This window comes from Vicugna pacos, chromosome 1 (assembly GCF_048564905.1).
Source record: "Vicugna pacos chromosome 1, VicPac4, whole genome shotgun sequence".
Taxonomy (NCBI): Eukaryota; Metazoa; Chordata; class Mammalia; order Artiodactyla; family Camelidae; genus Vicugna; species Vicugna pacos.
This window is the reverse complement of record NC_132987.1, coordinates 108043722-108070804: the sequence shown is the minus strand read 5'-3', so window position 1 is coordinate 108070804 and position 27083 is coordinate 108043722. Positions and strand designations below refer to the sequence as shown.

Below are 27083 nucleotides of genomic sequence, written 5' to 3'. Positions count from 1 at the left end.
TACTTATTTATTTATTATTTATTTATCTTTAACGGAGGTACTGGGGATTGAACCCAGGACCTTGTGCATGCTAAGCGTGAGCTCTACCACTGAGCTAGCCTTTTTTTTCCCCAAAACAGTTTTAGCATCTCTTGAGGCTTTATCTCTGATCCATGAGTTATTTAGGATCGTGTTGCTTTATTTCCCAACATTTGGGAGTTTTTTCAGCTGTCTTTCTCTTCTTTATTTCTAGTTTAATTCCTTTGTGATCTGAGAACACACTTTGTATGATATCTTTTTAAAAAAAATGTGTTCAGGTGTGTTGCATGGTCTGTCTTGGTCTATGTTCCATGTAGATCTGAGAAGAATGTGTATTCTGCCATTCTGGATGAAGAATTCTGTAACTGTCAATTAGATTCTGTTGACTGATGAAGCCATTCAGATCAACTGTACTCTTACATACATCCTTACTGATTGTCACTGAGTTTTGTCTGCTGAACTACCAATTACTCAAAGAGGGTTGTTGAAGTCTCCAACCATATGAGTGAGTTTGTCTATTTGTAGTTCTGTTCCTTTTTGCCACATATATTTTGACACTTTCTTGCTAGGTGCATAAATGTTGAAGATTATTTTGTTTCCTTGGAGAATCAACTCTTTTATTTTTATGTAATGCCCTTCTTTATCCCTGACAATTTTCCTTACTCTGAAGAGTCTGTTTTGTCTGAAATTAATATAGTTACTCCGCCTTTTTAAAAATTAATGTTACCATGGTATATTTTTCTTCATCCTTTTACTTTCAATATGAGTCTTTATGTTTAAAGTGGGTTTCTTGTAGACAACATATAACTGAGGCTTGTTTTTTAATCTGCTTTGACAGTCTCTGCCTTTTATTTCATGTGCTTGGACCATTCACATTGAAAGTCACTATTTTATATACTTGGATTAATGTCTACCATGTTTGTAAATGTTTTCTATTTTTTGCTTTTATTCTTTCTTTTTCCTCTCTTTTTCTGCCTCCTTTGGTTTTAATTGATTCCATTCTTTTTCCTTTCTTAGCGTATCAATTATACTTCTAATTTTTTTTAGTGATTGTTCTCGAGTTTGCAATATACATTTTTAACTAATCTAAGTCAGCCTCCAGATAATACTATATACCACTTAATATACAGCACAAATACTTTTAAACAGAGTATTCCCATTCCTCCTCACCTCTTATGACATTTCAGGCATTCAATTCACTTGTCCATATAATCACTCATGACGTTGTTACTATTATTATTTAAATAAGTTCTTTTAGCTCAAATGAGAATAAGAAAAATAAAAGATTTTATTTTACTTTCATTTATTCCTTCTCCAACAGTCTTCCTTTCTTCATGTAGATCTGAGTTTCTGACCCGTATCATTTTTCTTCTCCTTGAAGAACTTCTTTAAACATTTCTTTCTTAAAAAAATTTATTTAGACACTTTACTGTAAAATGACTATAACTCAATAAAAAATGTTTAACAAATTTATTTTTGTTGAAGTATAGTTGATTTACAGTTCTGTGCCAGTTTCAGGTGCACAGCAAAGTAATACAGTTATACACACACACATATATATATCTGCCCCTCCCCTAAACACCCTTATGTTAGTTGCCGCTACAAAACCCTGACCACACTGTCCATCCATCCCATAGATAGCAGTGTGCATAGCAATCCCAAACTCCCAACTCATCCCCCCACCTGCAACCACAGTCTGCCTTCCATGTCTGTGAGTCCATTTCCAGCTTGCAAATAAGTTCATTTGTATAATTTTTCTTTTAGATTCCACATACAGGTGACATCATATGATATTTGTCTTTCTTGTTGGACATGTCTGCTGGCAATGAATCCCCTCAATTATTGTTTGTCTGAGAAAGCCTTTATGTCTCTTTCATTTTTAAAGGATAATTCTGTGGGACATAGAATTCTAGGTTGTGGGGTTTTTTCTTTCAATGTTTTAAATATTTCACTTCACTCTCTTCTTGTTTACATGTTTTCTGATGTAATTGTAATTCTTATTTTTATTTCTCTACGTGTAAGGATTTTTTCTTTCCCACTCAAACTTCTTTCCAGATTTTCTGTGTTTGGTTTTCTCCAGTTTGAATATGATATGATTATGTATAGATCTTCTGGTACTTACCCAGCTGGTGTTCTCTGAGTTTCCTTGATCTGTAGTTTTGTCTGTCATTAAGTTTGGAAAATTCTCAGCTATAAATACTTCAAATATTTCTTCTGCTTTATCCTCTTTCTTCTCCTTCTGGTGTTCTAGTTATGGATGTTATATCTTTTGAAGTCATTCCACTTTTGTTGGATGTTCTGTTCCATTTGATTAATTCTTTTTACTCTTTGTATTTCAGTTTGGGAAACTTTTTATTGACAAATCTTCAAGCTCACTGATTCTTTCCTCAGTATTTTCAGCCTATTAATGAGCACATCAAAAGCATTGTGCATTTCTGTTATAATTTTTTTGACTTCTAGCATTTCCTGTTGATTCATCCTTAAGGTTTCCATCTCTCTGCCTGTATTTCTCATCTGTTATTGCACATTGTCTGCTTTTTCCACTGGAGCCTTTCACATTTTAGTCATGGTTATTTCGAATTCCCTATCTGACCATTCCAAAAATTGTGTGATACCTGAGTCTAGTTCTGATACCTGTTTTATCTTTTATGCTTTGTGATTTTCTTCTTTTTTCTTTTTCCTTCTTTCCTTTTTTTCTTTCTTCTTCTTTTTTTTTTTCTTTCAGCATGCTTGGAAATTTTTTTTTTTTGAAAGCCAGACATGACGTATCAGGTAACATGAACTGAGGTTATAGGGTTCTAGAATGAGTTTGTATGTTAATCTGACTAGGAATTGGGCTGTGTCTTACTGCAGGTGCCAAAGTCTTCAGATTCCTCTAGTGTCTTTTTTGTCTCCCCTGTTGACTTTGGGTTTCCTTAAGAACTCTTCAGAAAATCTGCAGCTTGCATCCTATTTAGTTTCTAAGAAAGAATCAAAGGAAATACTAGGAATGAAGAGCAATGTGACAGCAGCCCACTGTTACTATAATGGAGCAGCATTGTGTGGTGGTGAGGTGCGAGGGAAGAAAAGCAGTCTGTACTCTTACGATCAAACCCCAGGACTTCTGTGGGCCCGCGCCCCTGGCTATGACCTTCGCAGGTGTTTCTCATCTTGCCCGCCTTCTTAAGTGAGAAGGGTAGAGGGGGGCTGAAGGGAGAGAAAGGCCCTTCCTCAGTTGAGATGAACTTTCTACTAAAGTCTCTTCTGTGATGGAGAGTGCTCTGAGCATGTTTCCCAAGGGTTACTCTTTCTTTATTTCTCTACCACAGCCAGGAAAGGATCTTTCTCGGCTCTTCATTATGAAACCTGATGAGATTCCTGGAGGTAAAACTTATGAAAGTGTGGGAGTTCCCCTTCGACTGGATCCCAGGAGTTTTTAACTCTCAAGCTAGTCCACACACAGCCTCCAGCAGTTCATCAAAATGACCAGGTAAGAATATGTGTACGTATTTGTATGACTGGGACATTATGCTGTACACCAGAGATTGACACACTGTAACTGGCTATATTGCAATTTGAAAAATTATCAGTTACGTGTGTTCCTACCAGTGTGTAGCTCCACTAACTTCTATTTGAGTAGCATTGAGCAGATACTGGCTGTGACTCTCTGAATTCAGTTGTCTTTCCGGGTTTCAGATGGCAGTTCATCCTGTAACTTCAACTCTCCAACGGGTCCAAGAATAGTTGTAGATTTTCAATTTGTTCAGGTTTTTCTTATTGTGAGGACAACTTCCCACCTCTTTCCATGTCAGAGCTAGAATCAGAAGTCTTCCAGATATTTAAATTTAATTCTTGTATTTTTCTAAACTCAAGAAAATGCTGTGACTGTGACATAACATTCCCACAGTAATGATTTATTCCAAGTGCGGAAAGAGATCTTTTCAACTTGCCCTAGTGCCACATCCAAAAATAAGCATAAGCACATCATATCAGAATGCACAGTTTTAGGCCAAGAATTTTATGCCACCAGTGACTTGTTGATGTGATTGTCACATTGAGACTTGCCACCACTACTCTCAAGGCTACAGTTTCTCCCCTCCTCTCTCTTCATTCTTCCATATCCAATGTTGAATATCATTTACTGAGAAAGTTTTTATATATAGGCTGACAGCTCTCACAGTCATGAAACACTTTTATGTGTTTTGTCAAGCTTTTCCCTACTGTGATATACAGCTTTATCATTATATCTCTTGTTTCATTTGCTGTGAACTTGGAAACTTAAAACTCCTTGTCTCATTGTAAAACAGACCCTGGAATTTTAGAGTTGAAAGAATCAGAACTGATACAAAATCTACAGAGGCACCAAAAAAACCCAGTGATTAAGGTAAATAATATTTTAATGCAATATTTTAAAATGTACACAAAAAATCCATAATGAACAAAATATAAGTTTTAAATTACATCAGGATCCACATATTATCTTGTCTAAATTCTTCATCCATGGGCCAAACATGGAACCAACTCTACTTGCTCACAGCACATCTGAGACAAGTCTTTAATAAGGCTTTTTCCTCAAGGTTCAGGGATTGCAGAAAGTAGTTTCAATGCAATAGACAAGCAGTTTTATTTTTGCTTTCAGTGGATACTTCTGCTCTCGGAGCTCTTCAGACAAGAGTCATCCTGACTGGTTACCTTGACCTAACCTACATGAGGACAGGAGGTACCTTACCCTCCACTGAAAGTGCCCTTGAGCTTGTCTGCTAACACTCCTGACCTATCTTACCAGCAGAAGACCTACACAACAGAACTAGGACCCACCCAACTCCTCCCTAAGTTTTCTTCTCGACTGGCTAAGATTCTAAGCAGTCTCAGGACTCAAGGATCGGTCTTAATTCTCTTTTTTGAATGCATTTGTTCCTGGGATACTTGATTGTGGGAATACCGCTTTTGTTCAACAGAAGCCTTGTGCACAGGGCTTTGACTGTGTCATAGAGCCTCAGTAGGAAACTACATCAGAACACGTTGGTGCAACATCAGAACCTTTCTCCAAATGTGGATGACTCTGCTTTAATAGACCCACAGCATAGTCCAGGCTGAATTCCACCTGAGCAGCCTCGTTCCCTCTTCGTGTGAGATGAAAATTCACGTGGTTTCCACAAACATCAAGTCTCAGCTCCAGATCTCTTCTGATCAACTTTTCAAGTAACAGAAGCAACAAAAGAAAAACAACAACAACCACACACACACACACACACACACACACACACACCTCCACTAAAGGGAGTGGCAGATCACAGGCATAGAGCAGTTTACATTCAAACAGAGAAATATGATACCCTCTTCAAGTGCCACCCTGCCTTCACTCCTTGCTCTCTCCCTTTTTCTCTCGATTATTGCTGTCTTTCTACTTCTTTCGGATCTCTTCTGGTTTAAGGAATCTGCTTAATATATGCATAGCCAACTAATCTCTTCTGATGGTTTCCCCAGAACAAAAGCTTCAGGATATATTCAGGTGTTAGATTCCTGCAAGGTTTCCAGCAGGGTGATTAAGGCTTTGAAAATGTTTAGAACCACATTTTGGTTAGGGCATCATGTTACAACAACTTTGTCCTCTAATTTTGGCAGATCAGCACCCGTCACTAATAAATACTTCAACAAGTCACTGGTCCTAAAAATGAGGACAGGTCTATAAGATGTTTATGAAGCTAAATGCATTTAGTTTAAAGGAAATTCCTTTCCTTGATTATATCATCATCACTCTTTGTTCTGTTAATAAATCATTTCTTTTAGTAAATTATGATGGTGCCATGTGTTGGGTTTTTTAAGCTCCTGATCTGGCAAAATAAAAAGTTTGAAACTGTGTGTCATCCACCCAGGGTTGCTGGTCTGTGGCTTTGTTGCTTTTGTTGTTTGCTATGAGCTGAATTGGGTCCCCCCATATTCATAGGTTGAAGTCCTAACCCCTGGTGCCTCAGCACTGGGTCTTTAAATAGGTCGTTAAATTAAAATGAGGTCATTAAGGTGGGCTCTGACGCAACGTGACTGGTGTCCTTATAAGAAGAGAAGGTTAGGGCACAGACACACACAGAGTGAAGACCACATGAAGACACGGGGAGAAGACAGCCAAGGAGAGAGGCTGCAGAAGGAACCAGCTCTGCTGACTTTGGACTGTCAGCATCCAGAACTGTGAGGAAATAACTCTGTGCGGTTTAAGCCCCCTACTCTGTGGTACCTTGTCAATGGCAGCCCTAGGGAAATAATATAGTCTTGTTTGGACTGTTTATGCGATTTTACCCTTCCACAAAATCCCCAAATATTAGGAATCTCAACTCCATTTACCACGGGTCAGTTTTCTCCTACAAAGATCGACAAATGCTTCTTTTGTATCTCCTAGCACAGGGTAGACATTTAATCAATGTTTGTTGAAAACTTGGGATACAGAAAAAAATCCCAGACAGATCTCTGCGGGAAACTTAGGTTAGGAAAATGCTTCAACCCACGCCCTCCAGACAAACTGGCAACTGTCTTGCTGTTAATACAAAACTCAGATTTGAAAAACAAGATTTATTTTGACAGGATTTCTTCCCAAAGACTGTTTTCCTTTATAGATTTTATTCTGTGAACAGGAATCAAAATTTCCCCTTTCTCTTTTTCCAGTCTCCATTTTACCCTCGTTACTAGCGTCACATTTTAGGGGATGTCACTCTGCCTCCTCCGTGGGGTCAGGTTACTTCCCTGATACTTTCTAGGAATGGACTGTGACTTTTTAGCCACCTAGTCAAGGAAACTCATTCCAGCCTCATTTATAATCAAGTCCTGGTCACGGCCGTGAAAGCCCAGGTCCTCTCTGCACCTTTAAAACTCATTTCACTTCTTTAGTACCTGTTTTTGAAACATTTATGAGAGCATCGAGACTAATTTCCCCATTTCTCCATCTCAAGCCTGAGAACCTTCCCCAGAAAACTCAGCCTGTGGCCTCTCCCTGGGCATGCTGGCCCTCACCAATGGAGTACTTCTGAGACGGGAGGGAAGGGGCAGGGCACAGCCACTGAAGGAATGACACAGCCATTGAGGACAGGACACACTGGTTAGAACCAAGATGGCAGAAGATTCGCCTTCCAATAGACCTTGAGCCTCATGGCGCAGCCACAGGCGCCATGACAGTTCCTAGACTGACCAGAAAAGGCGAAAAAGTGGGCAGAGCCCATTCCTGGAAATCCCTGCCCCCTTCCCAAATAGTTGGAATAATCCTCCTACTTGTTAGCATATGAAATTACCGAGTCCATTAGAAACTAACAACCCCACGTGTCGTGGTCACTCTCTGTCTTGCCTTCTGAGATGGCCTGCACTCTGTCTATGGAGTGTGTATCTCTCTGAACAAACTTACTTTCACTTTACGATACCTCACTGTTGAATTCTTTCCTGCACATGCAGAAACCTATTCTACGCAACACTTCAGCATCCAAAACTGTTCATGGCCATGAAGGGCTGCACAATGCCGACTGTCTCCAGCAGAATTCCAAATAAATCTCCTCCACACTCATTATTGGTTCATAGGTTGAAAACGAAACAGCAATTCTTGGTTGATGTGCTTAGTTACAGCTTGAATATCGATGATATCTCATCATCTTGCCTTGAATTTCCTCCAACTTTGCAAAAACTTTCTCTTCCCTGGGGGCATCCAGTATCTTGATATGGAAAATTAAATTTTAAACAGGTTAGGCAGAACCAAAACCAAAAACAAAACAATGACAACAACAACAAAAAAAAAAACAAGAGTAAAATACAGCTTATTATTATCTTACTTAGAAAAATCACCTTTCGCCTCAAAGGTGACAACAGGAAATGGTCTGAAAGGAGAGTCTCCTTGAAGATCATGGTCCCGTGGAGGCGGGTTTCACAACAGAAAGCATCTGTGTAACCTCAGCTCGAGCACTAGCCCTTGTGATCGTCACGAGCAGCTCTGTGGGGAGTGCTAATGCACACATCTGCCTGCCTCCCTGCACAGCTGAGAAACATCGGAAAACAGACCCGTTTTCTCCTTCCAGAAAAACACCCAGTAAATGCTTGTGGATGAAGTGTTTTAGTTACGTCCGTTCCTTTACCTTGACGTTTAAACTAACAACACTACAAGACAGAGGAGCCTCTAAAAAACCTGCTAAAACTCAACGATCTATTATTTACTTTGAAGCCTAAAGTGCCCAGGCAGACATTTTAATTTCAACTTCTGTTAATTTTCAGACTACTCTTGAGCCATTACGACGCCTTTTAATAAATAACACTGTCGTGGCTTTGGACTTCCTCTGTTATCTGTCCTGACTTCCTGTGGGGAGAGAGACAGCACACCTGCCCATGGCCAGAAATTTAGCCATAAGGAGTCCATTTACTACTTTCCAAAGAGCCTGGAAGCCAGACTAAAGGCTGTAATCGGCTGCCTCGGTGCAGTTCAGATCATGGGAAGGTTTACCTGCTGTGTCTTTGCAAAGAACAGCCGTTTCATCAGCTTCCAGGCTCATTACAGATTTGTTTGTTTACTTTTTTGCCAACTCGTGTAAGATCAGATAAATGCATTCATTTAGACACTGATTTAAAGAACTGAATTCTGATGTTTTGTCTTGTTCCCCATCCACATCTGAGCAGCATCCTCCCAAATACACGCTTCCTCTCAATTCAGCCATATTCTCCTCCTCCCTCTGCGCTTCATGCCAGATGTTTGAGATATCTTTACCATAGTGACATCAACTGGAAAAAGCTGGAACTGGAAACTCTAAGCAACACAGAAACCCCCGAATTAATCATTTTCCATATTCCTGGACTTCACAGTTTAGAAAAAGTTGATTTCTAAATAAATTCATCATACAAATGCATAGCCAATTAGTACTTAATACTTTTGGATAAACTGTGTTGGAAGAGTCATTCATTTATTAGGCAAATATGTCTTTTGAAATCAGATGGCATGTAAGGCCTCAACAATGCAAGACAGCTACAAACATGCGTAATTCTTGGGTGATCCACCATCTGGGAATTTACAGTACAACGAGAGGAAACTCATTTACAATGCAATTGTACAAAACCCATGCAACAGAGGCTGCGTTAATTGTCGTAAAAGAATGCTCCAAGAGTTTAGATGAAGGAAATCAGCATCTTCGCTGGAATTTGAAGGATAAGTAAGAGTTTTTTTAATAACGCAAATAAGCAACACTGAATTATTTTTTGTTTCTGTAAAGAATCTGAAGCTTTGTTCTGGGACTACGCTTGTTCTTTAAGCTTTGTCAGGTGGGACCAAGGCAGCCTTTGGCTGCTAGTATTCTGAGTACTATACTCAGTACCTCATGGATTGCAGGGTTTTTCTTAACGGTCGCTGGAAGCACAGCTAACCCCACCCCGGGGAGCGCCGAGCACTGTGCCCTGTGCTCCTGTCCGGTGGTTCTTTCCTCAGCCTTGGGTTGTGTCCTGACTTACCTGTACAGATCGGCACTCAGTTGAAGGCTCCCAGGGAACCCCTGCTGGTCTCCCAGCTCCGTCTTTGCCCAGCTCTCTCCCCTCTGGGATTCCACTCTGCAAACTCGACCTGCCTTGGCTCCCCGGTGCTGTCTCCCCGAGGTCCTCACCTCGTGCTGCCCACGGGAATCTCACTCCAGGCCAGAAGCTCGGGCTATCACCCAGCTTCCTTCATTTGTTTCCCCCACTTATGATCCCTGTCCTCTGCTGCCTGATGTCCAAGGTCTAGAAAATGTTCTCTCTCTCTCTCTTTTTTTTTTTTTGGTTACATTTGTCTAAGGAGGGAGAGTAAATCCAGTCCCTGTGTCTTAGCCTGTTCAGGCTGCCGTCACCAAACACCACACACTGGGTGGCTTACACACAACAGACACTGGCTCCCACAGCTCTGGAGGCTGGAAGTCCGAGCGCAGGATGCCAGCGTGGCCGACTGAGGGCCTCTTCTGAGCAGCAGACTTCTTGTTGTATCTCAAGTGGGAGAAGGGGCGGGGAGCTCCCTCAGCTCTCTTATTACAACGAAAGGGCATTAATCTCATTTGTGAAGGCTCTGCCCTCATGACCTACTCACCTCCCGAAGGCCCCACCTCCTAATACTGTCACCCTGAGGGTTAGAATTTCAACATGCGAATTTTGGGGGGACATGATCATTCAGACCATAGCACCCTGTTATTCCATCTTGACCAGAACTGCAAGTGTGACCACAGTCATAGAGAAAGTTTGGAATATACAATTTTACAAACCTCAAAATCATAATTCTATCACCTGGCAATAACATATGTTTATATTTTAGTGAGCTACCTTCTAATTCTTTAAAAATCATCCACAGATACACTCAGATGTGTACACACACAAACACAATGCCAGCCGGGAGGCTTTTTATTCCTTAAGGTTTAGTCATGTTTCTCAGTTAATTGCTTCCAAATCCACCTATTCATTTGTACGTGAGGCAGAGATTGTGCGGGTGCAGGGAGGGGGTAGAGAGGGAGACATATAGAGATATAAGTCCCTATCTATCTATCTATCTATCTATCTATCTATCTATCTATCTATCATCATCTGTCTATGTTACAGCAATGCCAACATCTTTAAATTCCACATTTGGTATTAATTTTGCTAAACGATTCTGCAACTCAGGCTTTACAGACACATTTCTCAACTCTCCTCTCTTACTTTCTGGGTCAAAAAGAATAACAACAACATCTTATTTTCTTATACAGAACCCCTGAGTTCTCCTCAAACCCTCACATTAACCTCAGTCCTAGGCGTTCCTTCATGTACCCAAAGTCATGAAGAGTCTGAAGAGAATAAGAAAGTCTGTTAAGGAAGAGCGTCCACGTCTCTTAACAGTTAGCTGTGGTGTGAATACTACATGTGTACATATGTGTGATTTACACGTATAGACGTAGATATATGCACACTTCAAAGTGAAATATTTGGATCCTATGGCATAACCTGTTTTCCCCTTAATAAAATGTTGTTACTGTGTTCTGTTGCTTACTGAGCAACGTTGTTTTTAACAGGTTGAATTTTTATGGGTTTCCATAATAAACTCAATACCTTCTTGTGAAAAATTTGGGTTATTTGTAACTTTTTACACATATAAAAAGCACTGTGATTAATATTAAAATTAATATTTTGAAATAACCCAAGGGTGCAAAAGAGAAAAGGGTTCATAAGAGAACTTAAAAAGTATTTTGATTGAATTATAATGAAAATACAACATTCTAAAATTTGTGTGATGTGGCTAAAGCTGTGTTTAGGAGAAATGCTCAGCTTTAAATCTTTGTAGTAAAAAATTTTAAATGTGTGAATCAGTGACATAAGTTTTCACTTAAATATTAAACTCAAATAAGAAGAAAAGCAATAAAGTTGAGTATAAATCAATAACATAGAAAATAAATAGTAGAAAAAATTAACCAAGCCAAAAATTGATTCTTGGAAAAGATTAAAAAGTTGATAGATAACTAGCAAGACCAATCAAGGAAGAAGAGAAAAACTCAAGGTATCAAAATCAAAAATGACAGCAAGGTATTGCTGTAGATTCTACAGACATTCAAGGGATAAAAGCAACTTTATATCAACAAATATGGCAACTCAGATGAAATGGACAAATTTCTTGGGAAAAAAAAAACTTGTCCAAACTGACTTAAAATGATATAAAAAAAATCTTAATGTTCTTATATCTATTTAGCAAAATTGAATTTGTTATTTAAAAAAAAAAAAGTCTTCTCACAAAGAAAACTCCAGACCTAGATGGTTTCACTGGTGAATTCTACCTAATATTTAAGGAAGAAATACACCAATACATCCAGAAATTTTATGAGATCAGCATAACCTGATATGAAAGACTGACAAGAAAAGAATGTTACAAGCCAATGTCTCTATAAACACAGGGGAAAAAAAACCTTCAATAAAATATTAGTAAACCAAATACAGCAACATACTAAAATAATAATACATCAGGACCACGTGGGGCTAACTCCAGGAAAGCAGGGTTTGTTTAACATTAAAATTAATCAATATAGCACAGCTTATTAAAAGAGGAGCTTCCAGAAATCCTCATGAGTATTCGGGGCATGACAATGAGTCAGCAGTAGTGGAGATGGAAGAGCAGGGTTGGATTTATGATAGATATTAGTGACAGAATATTTACTGAAAGATTGGGTGTAAGGATGGGGAAATGGAGTTATCAAGGAAAAATTTTAAGTCCTTTCTTTTGAGCAGTTGGGTGGATGGGGAGCTAGTTACTGAGAAGGGAAAACTAGGAAGAGCAAACGTGGGTGGAAAATTAAAAGAACCATCTTTTACATATTTAGATTGAAACGTCCTAATATGCATCTTTAAGCAGCCGACGATGTCCTTCTTGGATCCTGGGTAAGGTCAAGGCTAAATATTAAGATTTGTAATCACATAGATGGTTCATAAAACTGTAGTCACCAAATGTGAGGTTGGAGGAAGGAAGGGGCTCAGTATTGAACCCAGAAAGGAGGGCCCATTGAGGTGGGAAGATCAGGTGTGTGTAATTTCAAGGATAGTCTGTTTTAGGCGGAGGGGCTGCTCGATTCAGGACAATAAAGGATGAGAAGATTTGGGACGGGCAGAGAAGTGGCAAGGAAAGGAAGGATAAAGAGAAAAAGTGTTTTAATCAGAGGAAGCAGAATGAAGAAACCAGCCCCAAATCACAATCCACCACAAAGAGACACTAAACTGATCTAGCAATCCATTTTTGGGAAATGAAATGGGAGAAAATATAGATAGATTCACTTCAGGAAAACAATATCCTGTCTCTAGAGTAAAGATTTCCAAAGCACAACAACTCCATCAGATTCCTAGGATGCTATGTAGTAAGCTGAGGTAACCACTGACTTTCATAGGAGCATATGCAGCTTCCAGGATGTGTCTAATGTGGACCTGGCGGGCGCTCTCTGGAGCAGCTCTAAAGCCATAAAACTCCCACTCCAAGGCTCTCCGTGTGTTTGGAGCCAATTGACACCTTAACCCCCACTCCCCACTTCAGGACCCTCCATGTACCTGCATTTCTGCAAGATAAAAACATCTTCCCTTGATGTGTGTTTACGCTAACAAAACTAACCACCCCCAGGAAATAGCTAATCTCACAACCCTAGGTGGACAGGTCTCAGGGCACATCCTGCCCTCATCAGAGTCATAAATCCCATTACCCAGGGTATCTCCTGACAAGTCTTATAACCAGTCAGGTACCTGAGCACAAATTGATCATGCAGCCCCTCCCCCTTGTGTCCACAGCCCCTTCCCCCAGTAGAAGACCTTGCACATTACCCTGGGTGCTCACGCAGGCACTTCTTGTCTCTGTATCCTGCTGTTTCCTGAAACAGTGTATCTATTAAACTTTTCCTTTGTTTCCTAAACTTTCTTTTGTCTTCAGTAAATTCTTTTACTGCCTGTGACACTGGCCCGCCATGTCCCTCAACATCTCATTTACTCTCAATAGGTCCCACAGACTGATATAAGTTCAACTATTTCTCATCTGAGAAAGAACACTTGGGATCATTCTATTTCAAAGATGTCACCGCTGTGAAAACCAAACAGCCACAGGAAATTCTGGCATCTTCACAGACAAAGTGAAAAAGGAGAAAACAACCTCGCTTTGATTTATCTTGGCAAAGATATGTATTATTTCTCAACGGGGTGAAATAAGCTAATTTTCTTCACAAGAAATAAGTATGAGGAAGAATTTTTTTTTTCCCCAGCAGCACCCAAGTTTATCAAATATATACCATGGAATATTTCAACTCTAAATCTACCCAGGTGAATGATCCCATCTCTGCAAACTTTCTGACTTCCTGTTTGCTGAATTTTACCAAAGCTTACTGCTCTTAAATAGATCATTGCTTTGCTTCAGCATTGAGAATTTGACAAGAACTTGTGAGAATTCTGCTTGGCAGCTGTTTTTTTTCAGCTTGTGAAACAAGAAAGGTTAGTATGAATTTTGAATCCTTGAATAATATCTTAACTGGAGGGTAATCCTGCCATTTCTGGAACTCTTCACCAAAAATCTTGACTTAAAAAAATAAAATGCCATAGATATCACTTTTTCAGACCTAAAACACTGATCTCAGTTAACATATTTCCATAATGAAATTTGAAGTCAATCAATGCAACCACCTGAAATTTCTATTTGGAAGAAGATACTTAAATGTAAGATAGTTTCTACAATGTTGCTTATCAGATTAATTTTAAAAGGGATATAAAATCAAATATATTATGGAAAAGAAGTAAGCCTTGAAGTGGTAAAATCACAAATTTTCTCTTGTGTTTCCTATTTACTCAAATATAAGCATGCAATTGACTACTATGGCATGCTTCTAAAAATTTTTTCCCACCAATTTTATTACTTTCATGTCAGAAAGATAAAATATCTCAATATTAATGTATTTTTAGACTCAACAAATGGACATAATTACCCTATCAAGTGGATAAACATATGTAATCAATAAGATATCTCTGATATTTTAAATTTCTTATCTGTTTCCCTATGCAATATTGATGCTGCCAATAATGTGTTTCAGCAGATCCAAATTTCAATTATAACCTCAATAACCATAGGAAAAAAAGCGATTGTCTAGTACAAGACTTATTCTTTATAAAATAAGTGGTTTAAGATGCCTTTCACCATGAATTCAATTCAAAACCTCAGTGAGATATCTCACACCTGTCAGAATGGTCATTATCAAAAAGACAACAGAGGGGAGGGTATATAGCCCAAGTGGCAGAGCTCATGCTTAGCATGCAGGAGGCTCAGGGTTCAATCCCCAGCGCCTCCATTTAAAAGAAAGGAAGGAAGAAAGAAGAAATCTAATTCCCGCTCCCCCCCAGAAAAAAACAATCACAGGAGTTGGAAAAGATGGGGAGAAAAGGGAACCCTCACGGACTGCTGGTGGGAATGTAAATTGCTGCAGCCACTATGGAAACAGTATGGGTGTTCCTTACAAAATTAAAAATAGAACTACCATACAATCCAGCAATTCTACTTCTGGGTGTTTTTCTGAAGAAAACAAAAATACTAATTCTAAAAGATATCTGCACCACATGTTCATTGCAGTATTATTTACAATAGCTAAGATATGGAAACAACCTAAGTGCCCATTGATAGATGAATGGATAAAGAAGATGTGGTGTATATATACAGTGGAATATTACTCAGCCACAACAAAGAGTGAAATCTTGTCATTTGCAACAACATGGATGGACCTAGAAGGTACTGTGCTGTGTTCAGAATTAATTATTCATTTAGTCATTCATTCAGCCATTCAACAAAATCTTGTCATTTTACAATATTGTATCATTTTATCATTAAATGAGATGAGCACTAATTTCAACAATAGAGAACAGGATTCTTTGCAGGGTAGATTTTATTTTTCCAGATCTCAGTGCTGGTTTAGTGTTACGTAGTTGTAAGATGCTTCCACCTGCATGATTTAATCCTCTCCCTAGACCTGCACTGTAGGGAAATGTATCAACCATTCTAGTTTAGACAGGAGGTTATGGAGGAGCCAAGTAGCTAATCGACTTGCCCTCAATTTCATATGTAGTCAGTAGCAAAGCTGGGACTATAACCTAGTTCTTCTGGCTCTTTCCTTGACAATCTGCCTTGCATATCCTGTGCAGTTAGGTGCTCTGTATTTGTTTAGTCAATTAATCAATACATTTCAGGCCAACAAGGTAGATTTTTGCACATTTCTTTGAATTAAATATCCTCTCCATTTTATAATCAAAGAGCTGAAAAATATTACTATGGGATTCTTAATGCATAGCTTTTGCCTTTAACCATTAAGTCAAGTGAACATTCTGGTTCAACTACACAATGCTGTTAAGTTGACCTATGTATTAACGGAATGTGTATCATACCCTTTTATCCATAAAGTGAAACCAACCTTAGACACAGACTTTTCCTTTTAGAATGGAGAATATTAGAGCAATTTTTTGCATGAATAAATTTCTAAGCAAGTGAAATGAAGAGCTGCTCATAGATATGCTCAATAATTTATTATTTTTAAGTGTCTTTCTATTCCATTCATTTCTAGTTACTGTTACATTACCTATAAAAATGGCATAGTTGTTAACTCGGGGTTATTTATGTCAGGAAATACAGACCCCAAGATCAATAACCTTGTTAGCAGATATGAGAAAATACTTTTCTCAGATTACAGAGAAATTTTCATACACCATTGACATCACCATAATCATTCAGTTAAAAACTGATGCTCATCATTGAGCAACAAAATATTCTAAATCATTGTGGTCTGCAGATGAGTGTCAGTAAACAGTTTGTCCACAGGGAGATAAGGACAGACACTGAAACAAATTTGACAGAGTAATCTGTCTGTGGAGCCTAGTAAGTTTTAAAAAGTGGGTATTTTTATCTTTTTTGTTTCATTATTGTATTAATTCAATTTTTAACTTTATTGAGGTATAATTGACATAGTGTCATCCTCTCATTTTACACATACATTTAAATTGGTTTTGGTAGATTTGTCCACCCTTTAATCATGAACAAAGGCATAATGTAGGGTATGCTCATCACTCCTCAAGAGTTTTGTTGTGCTCAGTGCAGAAAGTCATCGCCCATCCCCAGCCCTAGGTGACCATGGATCTGCCATCTGTACTTACAGATTAGATACACCTTTTTTAGTGATGTTGATTGCTGAGTGTATTTCCAGTGTACGGGTGTTCCACAATTTGTGCAGTGACTCGCGGGTGAACATTTGGATTGCTTACAGTTTGGGGCCATTATGAATAAAGCTGCTGTACCATCAGTGTGTAAGTCTCTCCATGGATGTATTTTATTTCCCTTGGGTAAAAGCCTTGGATTGGAATTGCTGAGTTGTGACAAAAATGTCTTTAACTTTTCCAAAGTAGTGTGTATTATTTTACATTTTCATCAGCTATGTGTGTGATTTCCACTTGGCCCATTTCATTGCCAACACCTGGTGTTGCGAGGCTTTTAACTTTTAGCATTGTAATGAGTATTTAGTGGTACTGAATTGTGACTTTGTGTTTCCTGATGACTGATGCTGCCGAGAAACTTTTCATATACTTACCAACTATTTGTATATCTTCTGCAAAGTGCCTGTTGAAATCCTTTGCCCATATATTATTGGATTGTCTTCAGAGTTCCACATGTATTTTGAAAATAAGAACTTAAATCTTTGTCTACCCCAAGGTCATGAATATTTTCTTTTGTTTCATAAGTTTGAGAGGTTTAATAAATTTTTATTTTTAAATTAATGTATAGTTGATTTACAATGTTGTATTTGTCACCAGAAGTTTGAGACTTTTATGCTTAGCTTTTATGTTTAGGTTGATGGTCCATTTTTAGCCATCCAATTTTTATGTGTGATATAAGAATTGAGGTTCACTTTTTGCCACAAATATATCCAGTTGTCCTAACATTGGTTGAAAAGATTATCCTTTCCCTATTCAATTACCTTGGCATCTTTGTCAAAAATCAGTTAGCCATATGTGTGTGTCTACTTCTGGACTCTACTGTGTCCAATGGTCCATGTCTATCTACCCTTATCACAATGTAACACCTTGTTGCCTAAGAATACGAAGATTTTTATAAATAGTGCAAGTTCTCTAATTTTTTTCAAATTGTTTTGGCTATTCTAGGTTATTTGCATTTACATACATGTTTTATAATCAGCTAGTTTATAAAAAAGACTGCCAGAATTTTGAGTTGATTTTTACATCAATTTAGGGACAATTTACATTTGCAAAAAAATTGAGTTTTCCAATTCACAGTTATGGTTTATCTCCCCACTGGATTTTTTTGATTTCTTAGCAATTTCTGTACTTTTCATTGGACAAGTCTCACACAAATTTTGATATATTTTCCTCTAATTACTTCATTTTTTAAACTACTACTGTAGATGGTAGCTTTTAAATTTCAATTTCCAATTATTTGTTGCTAGCATGTAGAAATTACATTGAATTTTATATATTGACCTTGTACCTGACCTCACTAAGGTAATTCTAGGTTTTTTTAAAAAAATCTACTCTTTAGGATTTTCAGCATGTTTGATGTCTTCTGCAGATTTTATTTCCTCCAATATTCATGCTTTTCCTTTCCTTATCTGCAGGTAGGATCTTCAGTATAGTGTTGACTAGAAATGGTGACAAGGTATCTTTTTTCCCCCAAATCTTAAGAGGGAAAACAAACCATTGTGTATGATGTTAGCTGTAGTTGTTCATAGTCTTCATCAAGTTAAGAAAGCTCCCTTCTAATTCTAGCTTGCTCAGAGATTTTATCACAGATGGATGTTGAATTTTGTTGTACACTTTTCCTCCATCTATTGAGATGATATTTTTTCCCCCTGTGTATTCTGGTGTAATTTGGTGAATTACACTGAATTTTTAAACTGTTCTAGTAATTCATTTTTTTTTAAAGTTTTAATTGTGGTAAAATACACATAAAATTTACCACCTTAGCCATGCTTAAGTATACAGTTAGGGTGTTAAGCATATTCATTGCTGTGACCAATCGTCAGAACTTTTTCACCTTGTAAAACTGAAACTTTCTATCCATTAAACAACTCCTCATCTCCCCTTTCCCTCATTAATTCACTTTTTATTTTATAAGAGTTTCACTCTGTAACGATGGAAATAAAGAAATGGTCCTTCACCACATAAAGTTTTAAAAGTATTGTTCGAAATCAGTTTGCAAGTAGTAAAAAGCCTTTTAAACATGTGTTTATTAGCTAGCAAATTAAGCTTTAAAGTTGTACACAAAAATATGTGTCTTAGGAGAACAAATATGACTCCTGATTCCCTAAGTGATGATTTTCATCACTTCAAACTGGATAAAATTAGATTGATGCTTTTCACACAGACTATTTCGTTTCAAAGCTTGTCAGTCAAATTTGATCACTGCTTGACCATAAACAAAAGCCTAAGCCAGGGTTTTCTTCCTGTCTGCTTTGACTCTTCTATACTCTGGTCCTGGCCGACGCATCCTAGTATTACTCAGCCAACGTGGATAGGTAATTTTTTGTAATTAAAAAAAAAAAAGTTTTAATAATTTTTATTTTAACAATCATGGACTTGCTTTTTGACAAGTACTCAGTGTTCCCATTTTTTCTGTGGCTATTCTGAAACACTTCAACTTTGTGGATGGGATTTCATTTCTTAAAAAGACTAAACTAATACCTAATTTTACTCCAGTGAAATCTGTTCTTCTCAAATTGATAGTTTCTAAGTATACAGGAAACACATGTATAACACATCAGATGTGGACTGTCATATTTTTATCCAACCTACTATCCCAGGAATTTGAGACCATTTGCATACAGGGAAAAATTTCTAAAAAACACCAAAATATACTGTGTAATAGTTTTATTTTTCTCATTTTACTATTTTTACATTTTATGCACAAATATTTTTTATCTGAGTAAAAATAGAAAATAACTGTTTTATGTAAAATTACAAAAAAATAAAAACCACAAAGAAATACGTAATTGTTATTATGACAGTATAAGTGTCTTTATTTAAAGAGTAAAAATGTATGCAAAAATCCTCCTCCCTCTTACAAAAGATTGAGAATATTTTTTTCTGGCAGCAAGTGAAATATTACTGAAATATCAATATTTTTATATTCTCTAGATATGAAGACATTAAGTAAGTCACAGGTTGTTCTGAAATTATGAATTTTAAAACATTTTTTGTGCTATTTCAAAGATACATTAGTTTTAAAAGGCAGTAGCATAAATGATGAATATGAAAAACAGCAGACCTCATCAAAAATACTCAGAGGCACAACCTTTAAAGAAATACTGTACTTGAGTTTCACCATTTATCAGGGGAGAAAAACAACTCAACAGTTTTTCCTAGTTCACTGACATGGATCGTTACAAAGACGAATGTGGTGAGTCGATTCATGTGATGATAAACCACACAGCAATTCTGCCTAATTCGTTTGATATTCTGATGCCAACATGAATTTCCAAACGTAAGGCTAGTAAGACAGGTATGAAAGTTGGCTCACTTGAGACTCTCGTGTGGGGAAAAAAAAGTTTTAAAGCAAAAATGAACAGTTCATTATTATTGTACTTACATGGTATAGAAAGATGACCAATAATTTTATTCTTCCTTTGAATATACTACAAATTCTCTTATGAAAGTTCATTCATAAAAATGGAGCAAAGAATGAAAAGCATGAACTGTATTTTCTTTCACAACCCAAGCTATCTTTTAATAAAAGAAGACTCCTTGGCTTCCTGATCATTGTAATCTCAGTAAGGACAATGGAAATAGTTTATATGTAAGTTGAGGCAAAGTAACCGGTTTCTTGAAACAATTAGAGAAAGTGATCTCATTACTTTACCTGTATTACGGTTCATAAAAATAATGATGAGAGGCAAAGAAGAAAAAAGAAACAGCACCTGATCATGCATGAGAACTGTCTCTGTTCAAATGATAATGAGGAATAAAATTAAAACTGCAAAAGGAAGAAAATGGACAGAATGTGTTCTTTTAGAAAAGGTGTCTGAGGAATGCTTAAAGGAAAAAAGACGTAACAGTTTGATCTTAGGGATCAAAAACAAATATGGATGTTTCTTGCCTTAAAAATACACATACATGTAGTTGAGACAAAACAGAGGTATGTCATCTTGGCTAAAACTTTAACGTAATGTCTCCCCCAAAGCATTTTAAATCCAAAAGTCAATAATTTTAAGTTCTTGATAATACACCAGTAGACTTTTTTTTTTTAAACTGTAAGTAACTTGTCAACTTCCCAGGCCATAAAAGGATGGTGCAAAACCTTCTTTTCAGCTACCTATTTGTTATCTGAAACTAGAACTTCTATATATTACTTCGTACTGCTATTCTACTCAGATACTCTTGCAATCATAGCATCCAACTTAAACTAGTACTTTGCCAGTTTATTCTGTGTGTTTACATAAAGGTAAAAATGGAAATTATACCTTTTTTTTCTTTTTGGATTCTACTGCAAGGTCTTAAAAGAGTTAGTCTTAACACAGTAATAGAAATGGGCTGACATTACATGTGGTTGCAGTCCTACACCGTAACACTTAATATTATGACGAGGTGACCAGAAAAGGAGGGCATAGATTCCTTCCTCTCCTCCTCGCTCCTGACATCCCTGCCTCCTAAAGTTCCTTCCAAACCACTACCTAGTACTGGCGACAGCAACTACGAACAACGCCACTCTGCCTGCATCACCACAGCCCTTTCCTCCTCGTTAGTCAAAAGCATTAAATGAGCTCTTCTCATAAAGCTGTTTAGGGGGATGGATTTGATGAGGGAGAAGGTACATAAAGTAATACTTGAGAATCAATCTTCTGCTATAAGAGGATTAAAAGCTATTTGTCAGTATCTCATATCATGATTCGTGCATAACACCTTAAAAATGAAAAGAAAAAAAAGGAAGCAAGGAAACCAAGTAAAGCAAGCAAGCGAAAAAGAAAGGCATCTAGCCATTTCTGTTTAGCGTTGGCTGGTGGTTAAGTGAAGTTTCATGTTTTTAAGAATTATTTACTTTTTAAAGAATTTTTGACATGAATTATTATCTTTTGAAGTATCTTTCCTTTTGAATGTCATTATGTCTTCATTTATATGTGTGTACATGTATATATATATATATATTTATATATATAAGATGGTCAATTGGACATGTACATACATATCCATACACTCCCACATATATAATATTCATAAGGAAAAATCAAATGGAAAATTTTGTTTTAAGAGAGAACTGCCTATACTGGAGGTCAAAATCTCCTTTTAAAACTATGTGCAAGTAATTCACAAATGTCTTGAAAGGTAAACTACTGCTGACTGATTTAAAGTCTTCATTTCATCAGAAACACAAGACTGTATAAGCTGTTTGGTACAACAAACCAGCACTACAGCGTAATTAAAAAAAAAAAAAAAAAAAGAAGCCATATCAAACCAAACTAAACTTTTATTTTCTGGTTGAGGTATACTTTTTCAGTTTTTTAAATCTCTGACAGGAAAAACAGAGATCATTTTAGAATTTTTGTAGTAGTTGGTTTATTAGAATTTAATGCCTCTCTTATAATAATTTAAATTCTTGGCCTGACATTATGAATAATCTATACAGTAAGTCCTTAAAATTGGCTTGAGTAAAGCCATACTTAAACCTGGATCTCCTTCTTCGGCACTGCTCTTCTGCCAGTGTGTTTATTGTCCTTTGCTTGCAAATATATAAATTACTTTAATAACGTGATACTCTTAGTTTAGTAATTTATTAATATTATAATTTTATTTGATATGACTACTTTAGCTCTGCTTAATTAGATGAAACAGGCATACATGCTTTAGCTGTGAAAAGTTCCATTTTCTGGTTCTATGTAAAGCAACATCTAAAGCAGCAGAGAGGGGAAACAGTTAACATTTTCAAAAGTAGTTAAGCCAGACTGTTTCCTGGAGATACTTCATTTATTTCCCATCCTCGAAGCTACTGGCTGTTTTTGGTAGGGCTAGACATTAATACTGACCACTGTAGCTTTCCTGACTGTTAACAAACTACCCCACAATGAACCTGCCTAAAGACACTGTGGGGATCCTTTAACATGTACACATTTTCTAAAATATATGCTCAAAGTAAAAAGATCCAAATTCACAAGAGTATGAAATATTTATAAAAAAATCATGCATGTACAGTCTAGAAATAAAAGAAGATTCAAATTCAGTAATAAAGGTAAGAGCAATACTTGCTCTAATATTTAAGAAAAACCTTGGACTCCCAGAACGTCCTGGGCTCAGTTATCCTTTTCTGTTTGCAGAGACGCAGTAGCCAGGGCCACTGCTGTGACTGGCTGGGCAATCCCATGGAGCTGCATCTTCGCAAGTTTCTTCTGTTCACATTCTGTGACCAAACGGTTCAACTCTGCTGCACTGTATCCTATAAGAGTCTTCAAGTCACAGACAAACTTGTATACAAATCTCTTGCCTTGAACTTTACAAATCATGTCCCCATCGTAATAGTACCTTTAAAAAGAGAAAAACACACTAGGACTATATAAAAAAATGTGGGCTTCTTGCAATATTTGTTTGTGTTAGACTATTCCATAAGCAGAAGCCTAGGAGAGTATGAAAGCTATCACAAGGGCAATTAACATTAAATGTTTCTACATAACTTCAGTGTTACTACCAGAGGAAACTTCAAAGCATTATTAGCTAAACTCTTAATGCTAAGTACTCCAAAAATTTTATATGCTAAATCTTCAAAGTTTATCTTCAACAATTATGATAAAACGTTGATTTAAAAATAAACACCATTAAGCAAAACAAAAAACCCTGCAAGCAGTAATAGAATCTGAGAACACAAGCTTTGAATCAGAACGCCAAGATTCAAAACCTAACATCTCAACTTACCACCCTTTGTGACCACGGGAAAGCCATATTTTCTCTAAGCTTTTATTTCTCATTTAAAAAGTGAGGTTAAAACAGTACTAACCCTCATAGAATTGCTGAAGATTAGAAAGATTATCTCTGTAAAGTGTGTATTAGCACACAATGACTGGCACATATAGCCCTCTATAAAACAGAAACCATGTTGGTAACTAAGAATTCACATAGATATGAAGAAAACTTTAACACACATATTCTTTGGGTTGTTGGAATGTCCACTTCTTCTCTGTCTTGGACAAAATCCTTTATTATGTAGCCATGCCTTCACCTTTATCATTTTAATATGTAAAGACTTTCCTTCCAGAGAAATTCTCCAAAGCAATAGGGAGCCTCAAAAGTATACGCAAAAGGGCTAAAAAAAAAAAAAAAAAGAGCGAGGATACGGAAAAACAGGAGAGAGGACATCATAAAGAAACAATGCTTCTAAACCTACACAGGTTCATCTGGGGAAAGCACTCCAGACGTCTGGGTTACTGCTGCTTTCTATGGCGACAGAAACGGAACTGGATTTATACTTACTCTGGAAAACAGACTTTATTTACCTCTATGCCTGGCCAATTCCAAAAGCAGGGAAAAAAAGAAACCTTCCTGGGCTGGCAGATTGTGAAGCTTTTATTGTAAAACTGCACTGCCCATTTGCACCCATTTGACAAAGTGCTGTTACAAAAGAAACAACTATTTTCAAAAGTACCAGTAATATAACCTACCACATTTAGCAGACTTTTAATATAAAAGTCATTTTAACCCAAAATCCATTAATGAAAAGACTATATGCAAGAAATTATGCCACCTTTCCTTAATTCTCGAACAACTGAAGTATAATGGTTATGCTCACCTTCCCAGTAAGAGATGTAACACAGTCTTGTGTCTCCTTTTTTGACAATTACATTAATACAGAATTTAGATCTCAACCCACAAACCACCAACTGCTTGTCATCCGGTAAAAATGCTGCAGGCATTTCAATTTCTTAGGAAAATTTCTACATAATATGTAAGGCTGTTACAGACACTTGGGAAGAAGGGAAAATGAAGAAGGAAAGGGGTTTCATATTTCTAGGAGGAGAACGGAATTGGTATAATCTTGTTTCTTGGTAAGATGTTACAAAACACACACACACCTAAGGTTTAATTTCAATTAACACAAGTTCACTTAATCCTTCCTTCAATCTAGCAGACGGATCGCATGACAGCATGTAACAGCACTCACTGCAACTGTCCCCTCTCTGAAATGAAGAAAGCAGAAAGGTCCGCAGTACCTATGTTTTCATGAACATGATTTCTTCCCTCTTTTTCCAAAAAACCTTTTAAATTGCGAAATCCCAAACAGAAAGGACATAAAGTGAACAGCTCAGTGATGTATCACAAAGTGAATATTCACCTGTTAACTATGACTCAGTCAGGAAACAGAACACTGTCAGCACCCCAGAACCCCTCCACGGCCCCTCCCAATCATCATCCCTCCCTTGCTCTAAAACGTTAACACAATCCTTTCATGATAATGAGTTCACTGCTCTTTTTCATACTCTTATCACCCAAACATGCATCCATAAATGCTGTAATCTAGTTTTCTTGGTTTTTTAACTCCACTATATAAATGCATTCATCCAGTTATACTCTTTTGTCTCTGGAATTTTTCACTGAACATTATGATTGTGAGGTTCACCCACATCGGTCCACTTTCACGGGTACACTGTATTCTCCTGTATAGCACAGTTTATTTATTCACTCTACTCTTGATAGACATTTGGGTAGCTTCCACTTTGGGGATGTTACAGATAATGCTGCTATGAGCATGCATGTGGACATATGTGTACATTTTTGTTTGCTAACACTTAGAAGAGAAAAACCTGGATTACTGGTCACAGATTACATTCCTATCAAAAGTGTAGAAGCATTCGAACTGCTCCATGTCACCAACACTTGGTACTGGCAATTACTTTGATTTTAGCCATTCTGGGATGTGTACTGTGCCATTACATTGCGGTTTTAAAATTCATTTCCCTGATCACTAATGAGATTGTGCACTACTGCATATATCCACTGGTCATTTGGATGATCTCTAAAATTGTCTACTAAGTGTCTTTTGCCCATCTTTTCTAATTCTCGTATGGCTCTGTAAGAGTTCTTTAGATATCCCAGATCAGAGTCTTACGTCCGGTATGTATGGCTTGCCTTTCAATCTCTTGATGGCTGCTTCTGATGACCAGAAGTTTTTAATTTAAATGTAGTCCAGTTTATTTATCTTTTCCATTAGGTTAGTGCTTTTGCTTCAGTTTAAAGTCTTTTTCTCGCCTACCAAAGTCATGGAGGTATCTCTAGAAGCTTTCCTGTTACCACCTTTCACATAAGCTACGTGGGACTGGTTCTTAGTATGCTATGAGGAAGGGGTCAATATGGACAGTCAACCGTCCCAGCACTACTGATTGAAAAGCAGGTCTTCTCCCCACTGCTATCTTTAAGTCAAATGTCCCTATGTTCTTGGTTTTATTTGGACTATCTCATCTGTGGTCTATTTGTCCATCCTAAGCAAGCAGCACACTGTCTTACTGTAGTAGCTTTACAGTGAGTTTCAATATCCTGTGAAGCAAGTCTTCCCACTTTATCTTCTTCAGGTGTCCTGGTTATTGTGATACTTTATATTCCTCTATAAATTTTATAATTGTCTTGGCAAGTTCTATGAAAAAACTTATTCAGGAAGTTACTGCACTGAAATTTAGGCCAATCTAGGGAAAAGTGACATCTTAATTATTAACTCTAATAATTCATCTGTAATTTTGAGGGGGCTTGAATGTACACAATTACATCAACTGTCAAAAATGACAGTTTTAATTCTGATTATACGGAAAGGATCTTTAGACAGTTGGCAAAGTGTTTGAGATTGAATAAGTGATAAGCACATTGAAAATAAAGCATTAGTTATTTACGTATGCTAAGAAAAACACATGGTCACTCTGGAAAAGGAAAATATTCATGATAAACTATGTTATCATACTTACACGGCCATGATCCTGTAACAATGAACACTGTTCTAACCAACACTTCTGCGTAACTATATAGTTATATAATTGAACTGGGATGAAGAGATGGAAAGTGTGTTTGTGTGTGTCATGATGAGAGGTAAATCATGATCTCTCAGTGTGAAATTCACAATGAGGAATCAAGTGAAACACGAGGCAGCAGTAAATGCATGTTATTTAGAAATACAGTACAGAACTGTCTTATGAAATCTTAGCAAACTCTTCCAAAAAACAGACACAATTCCTATATATTCTACTTCTCAGAAGCTTAAGTGCACATACTGAATTTCCATCACTATAGTAGGCATAACTTCTGACAGTAATTATGTCAAAAAATTTCACACCACTATGAGAAATAACCAATAATTATTCTATTCCAACTCAACCAATGTAAAGGTTGGATATTCAAATTTAGGCAGACTGTAGAAGAAGAAAAAACAGGGAAATGGGTTAATATTTTGCAATTATAAAAACTGACAAAATCTGTGTATTTGCTAGAATTTACACTCACTCAGTTCACCTGTGCCAAATGACAGCATTTCTGTTATGCACATAACACAAACCTCAAAGGTTAAATATGTTGGCTTTAAACAGAGTAGTATAAGCTTTTAAATCAGATAAAAACAAGTAATCTTA

General features: G+C 37.0%; 1 protein-coding gene across 2 annotated transcripts in view; it reads right to left on the bottom strand.

The window, feature by feature from the left end:
- Nucleotides 1-19490: 19490 nt before the first annotated feature.
- GABPA (GA binding protein transcription factor subunit alpha) overlaps nucleotides 19491-27083 on the bottom strand; it is a 31607-nt gene continuing 24014 nt past the window's right edge. For both annotated transcript variants that reach the window (XM_006215223.4, XM_072967969.1), the window contains exon 10: nucleotides 19491-23007. In XM_006215223.4, the coding sequence (XP_006215285.2) occupies nucleotides 22779-23007 (229 nt within the window). In that variant the 3' untranslated portion in view covers nucleotides 19491-22778. The remainder of the gene's footprint in view (nucleotides 23008-27083) is intronic.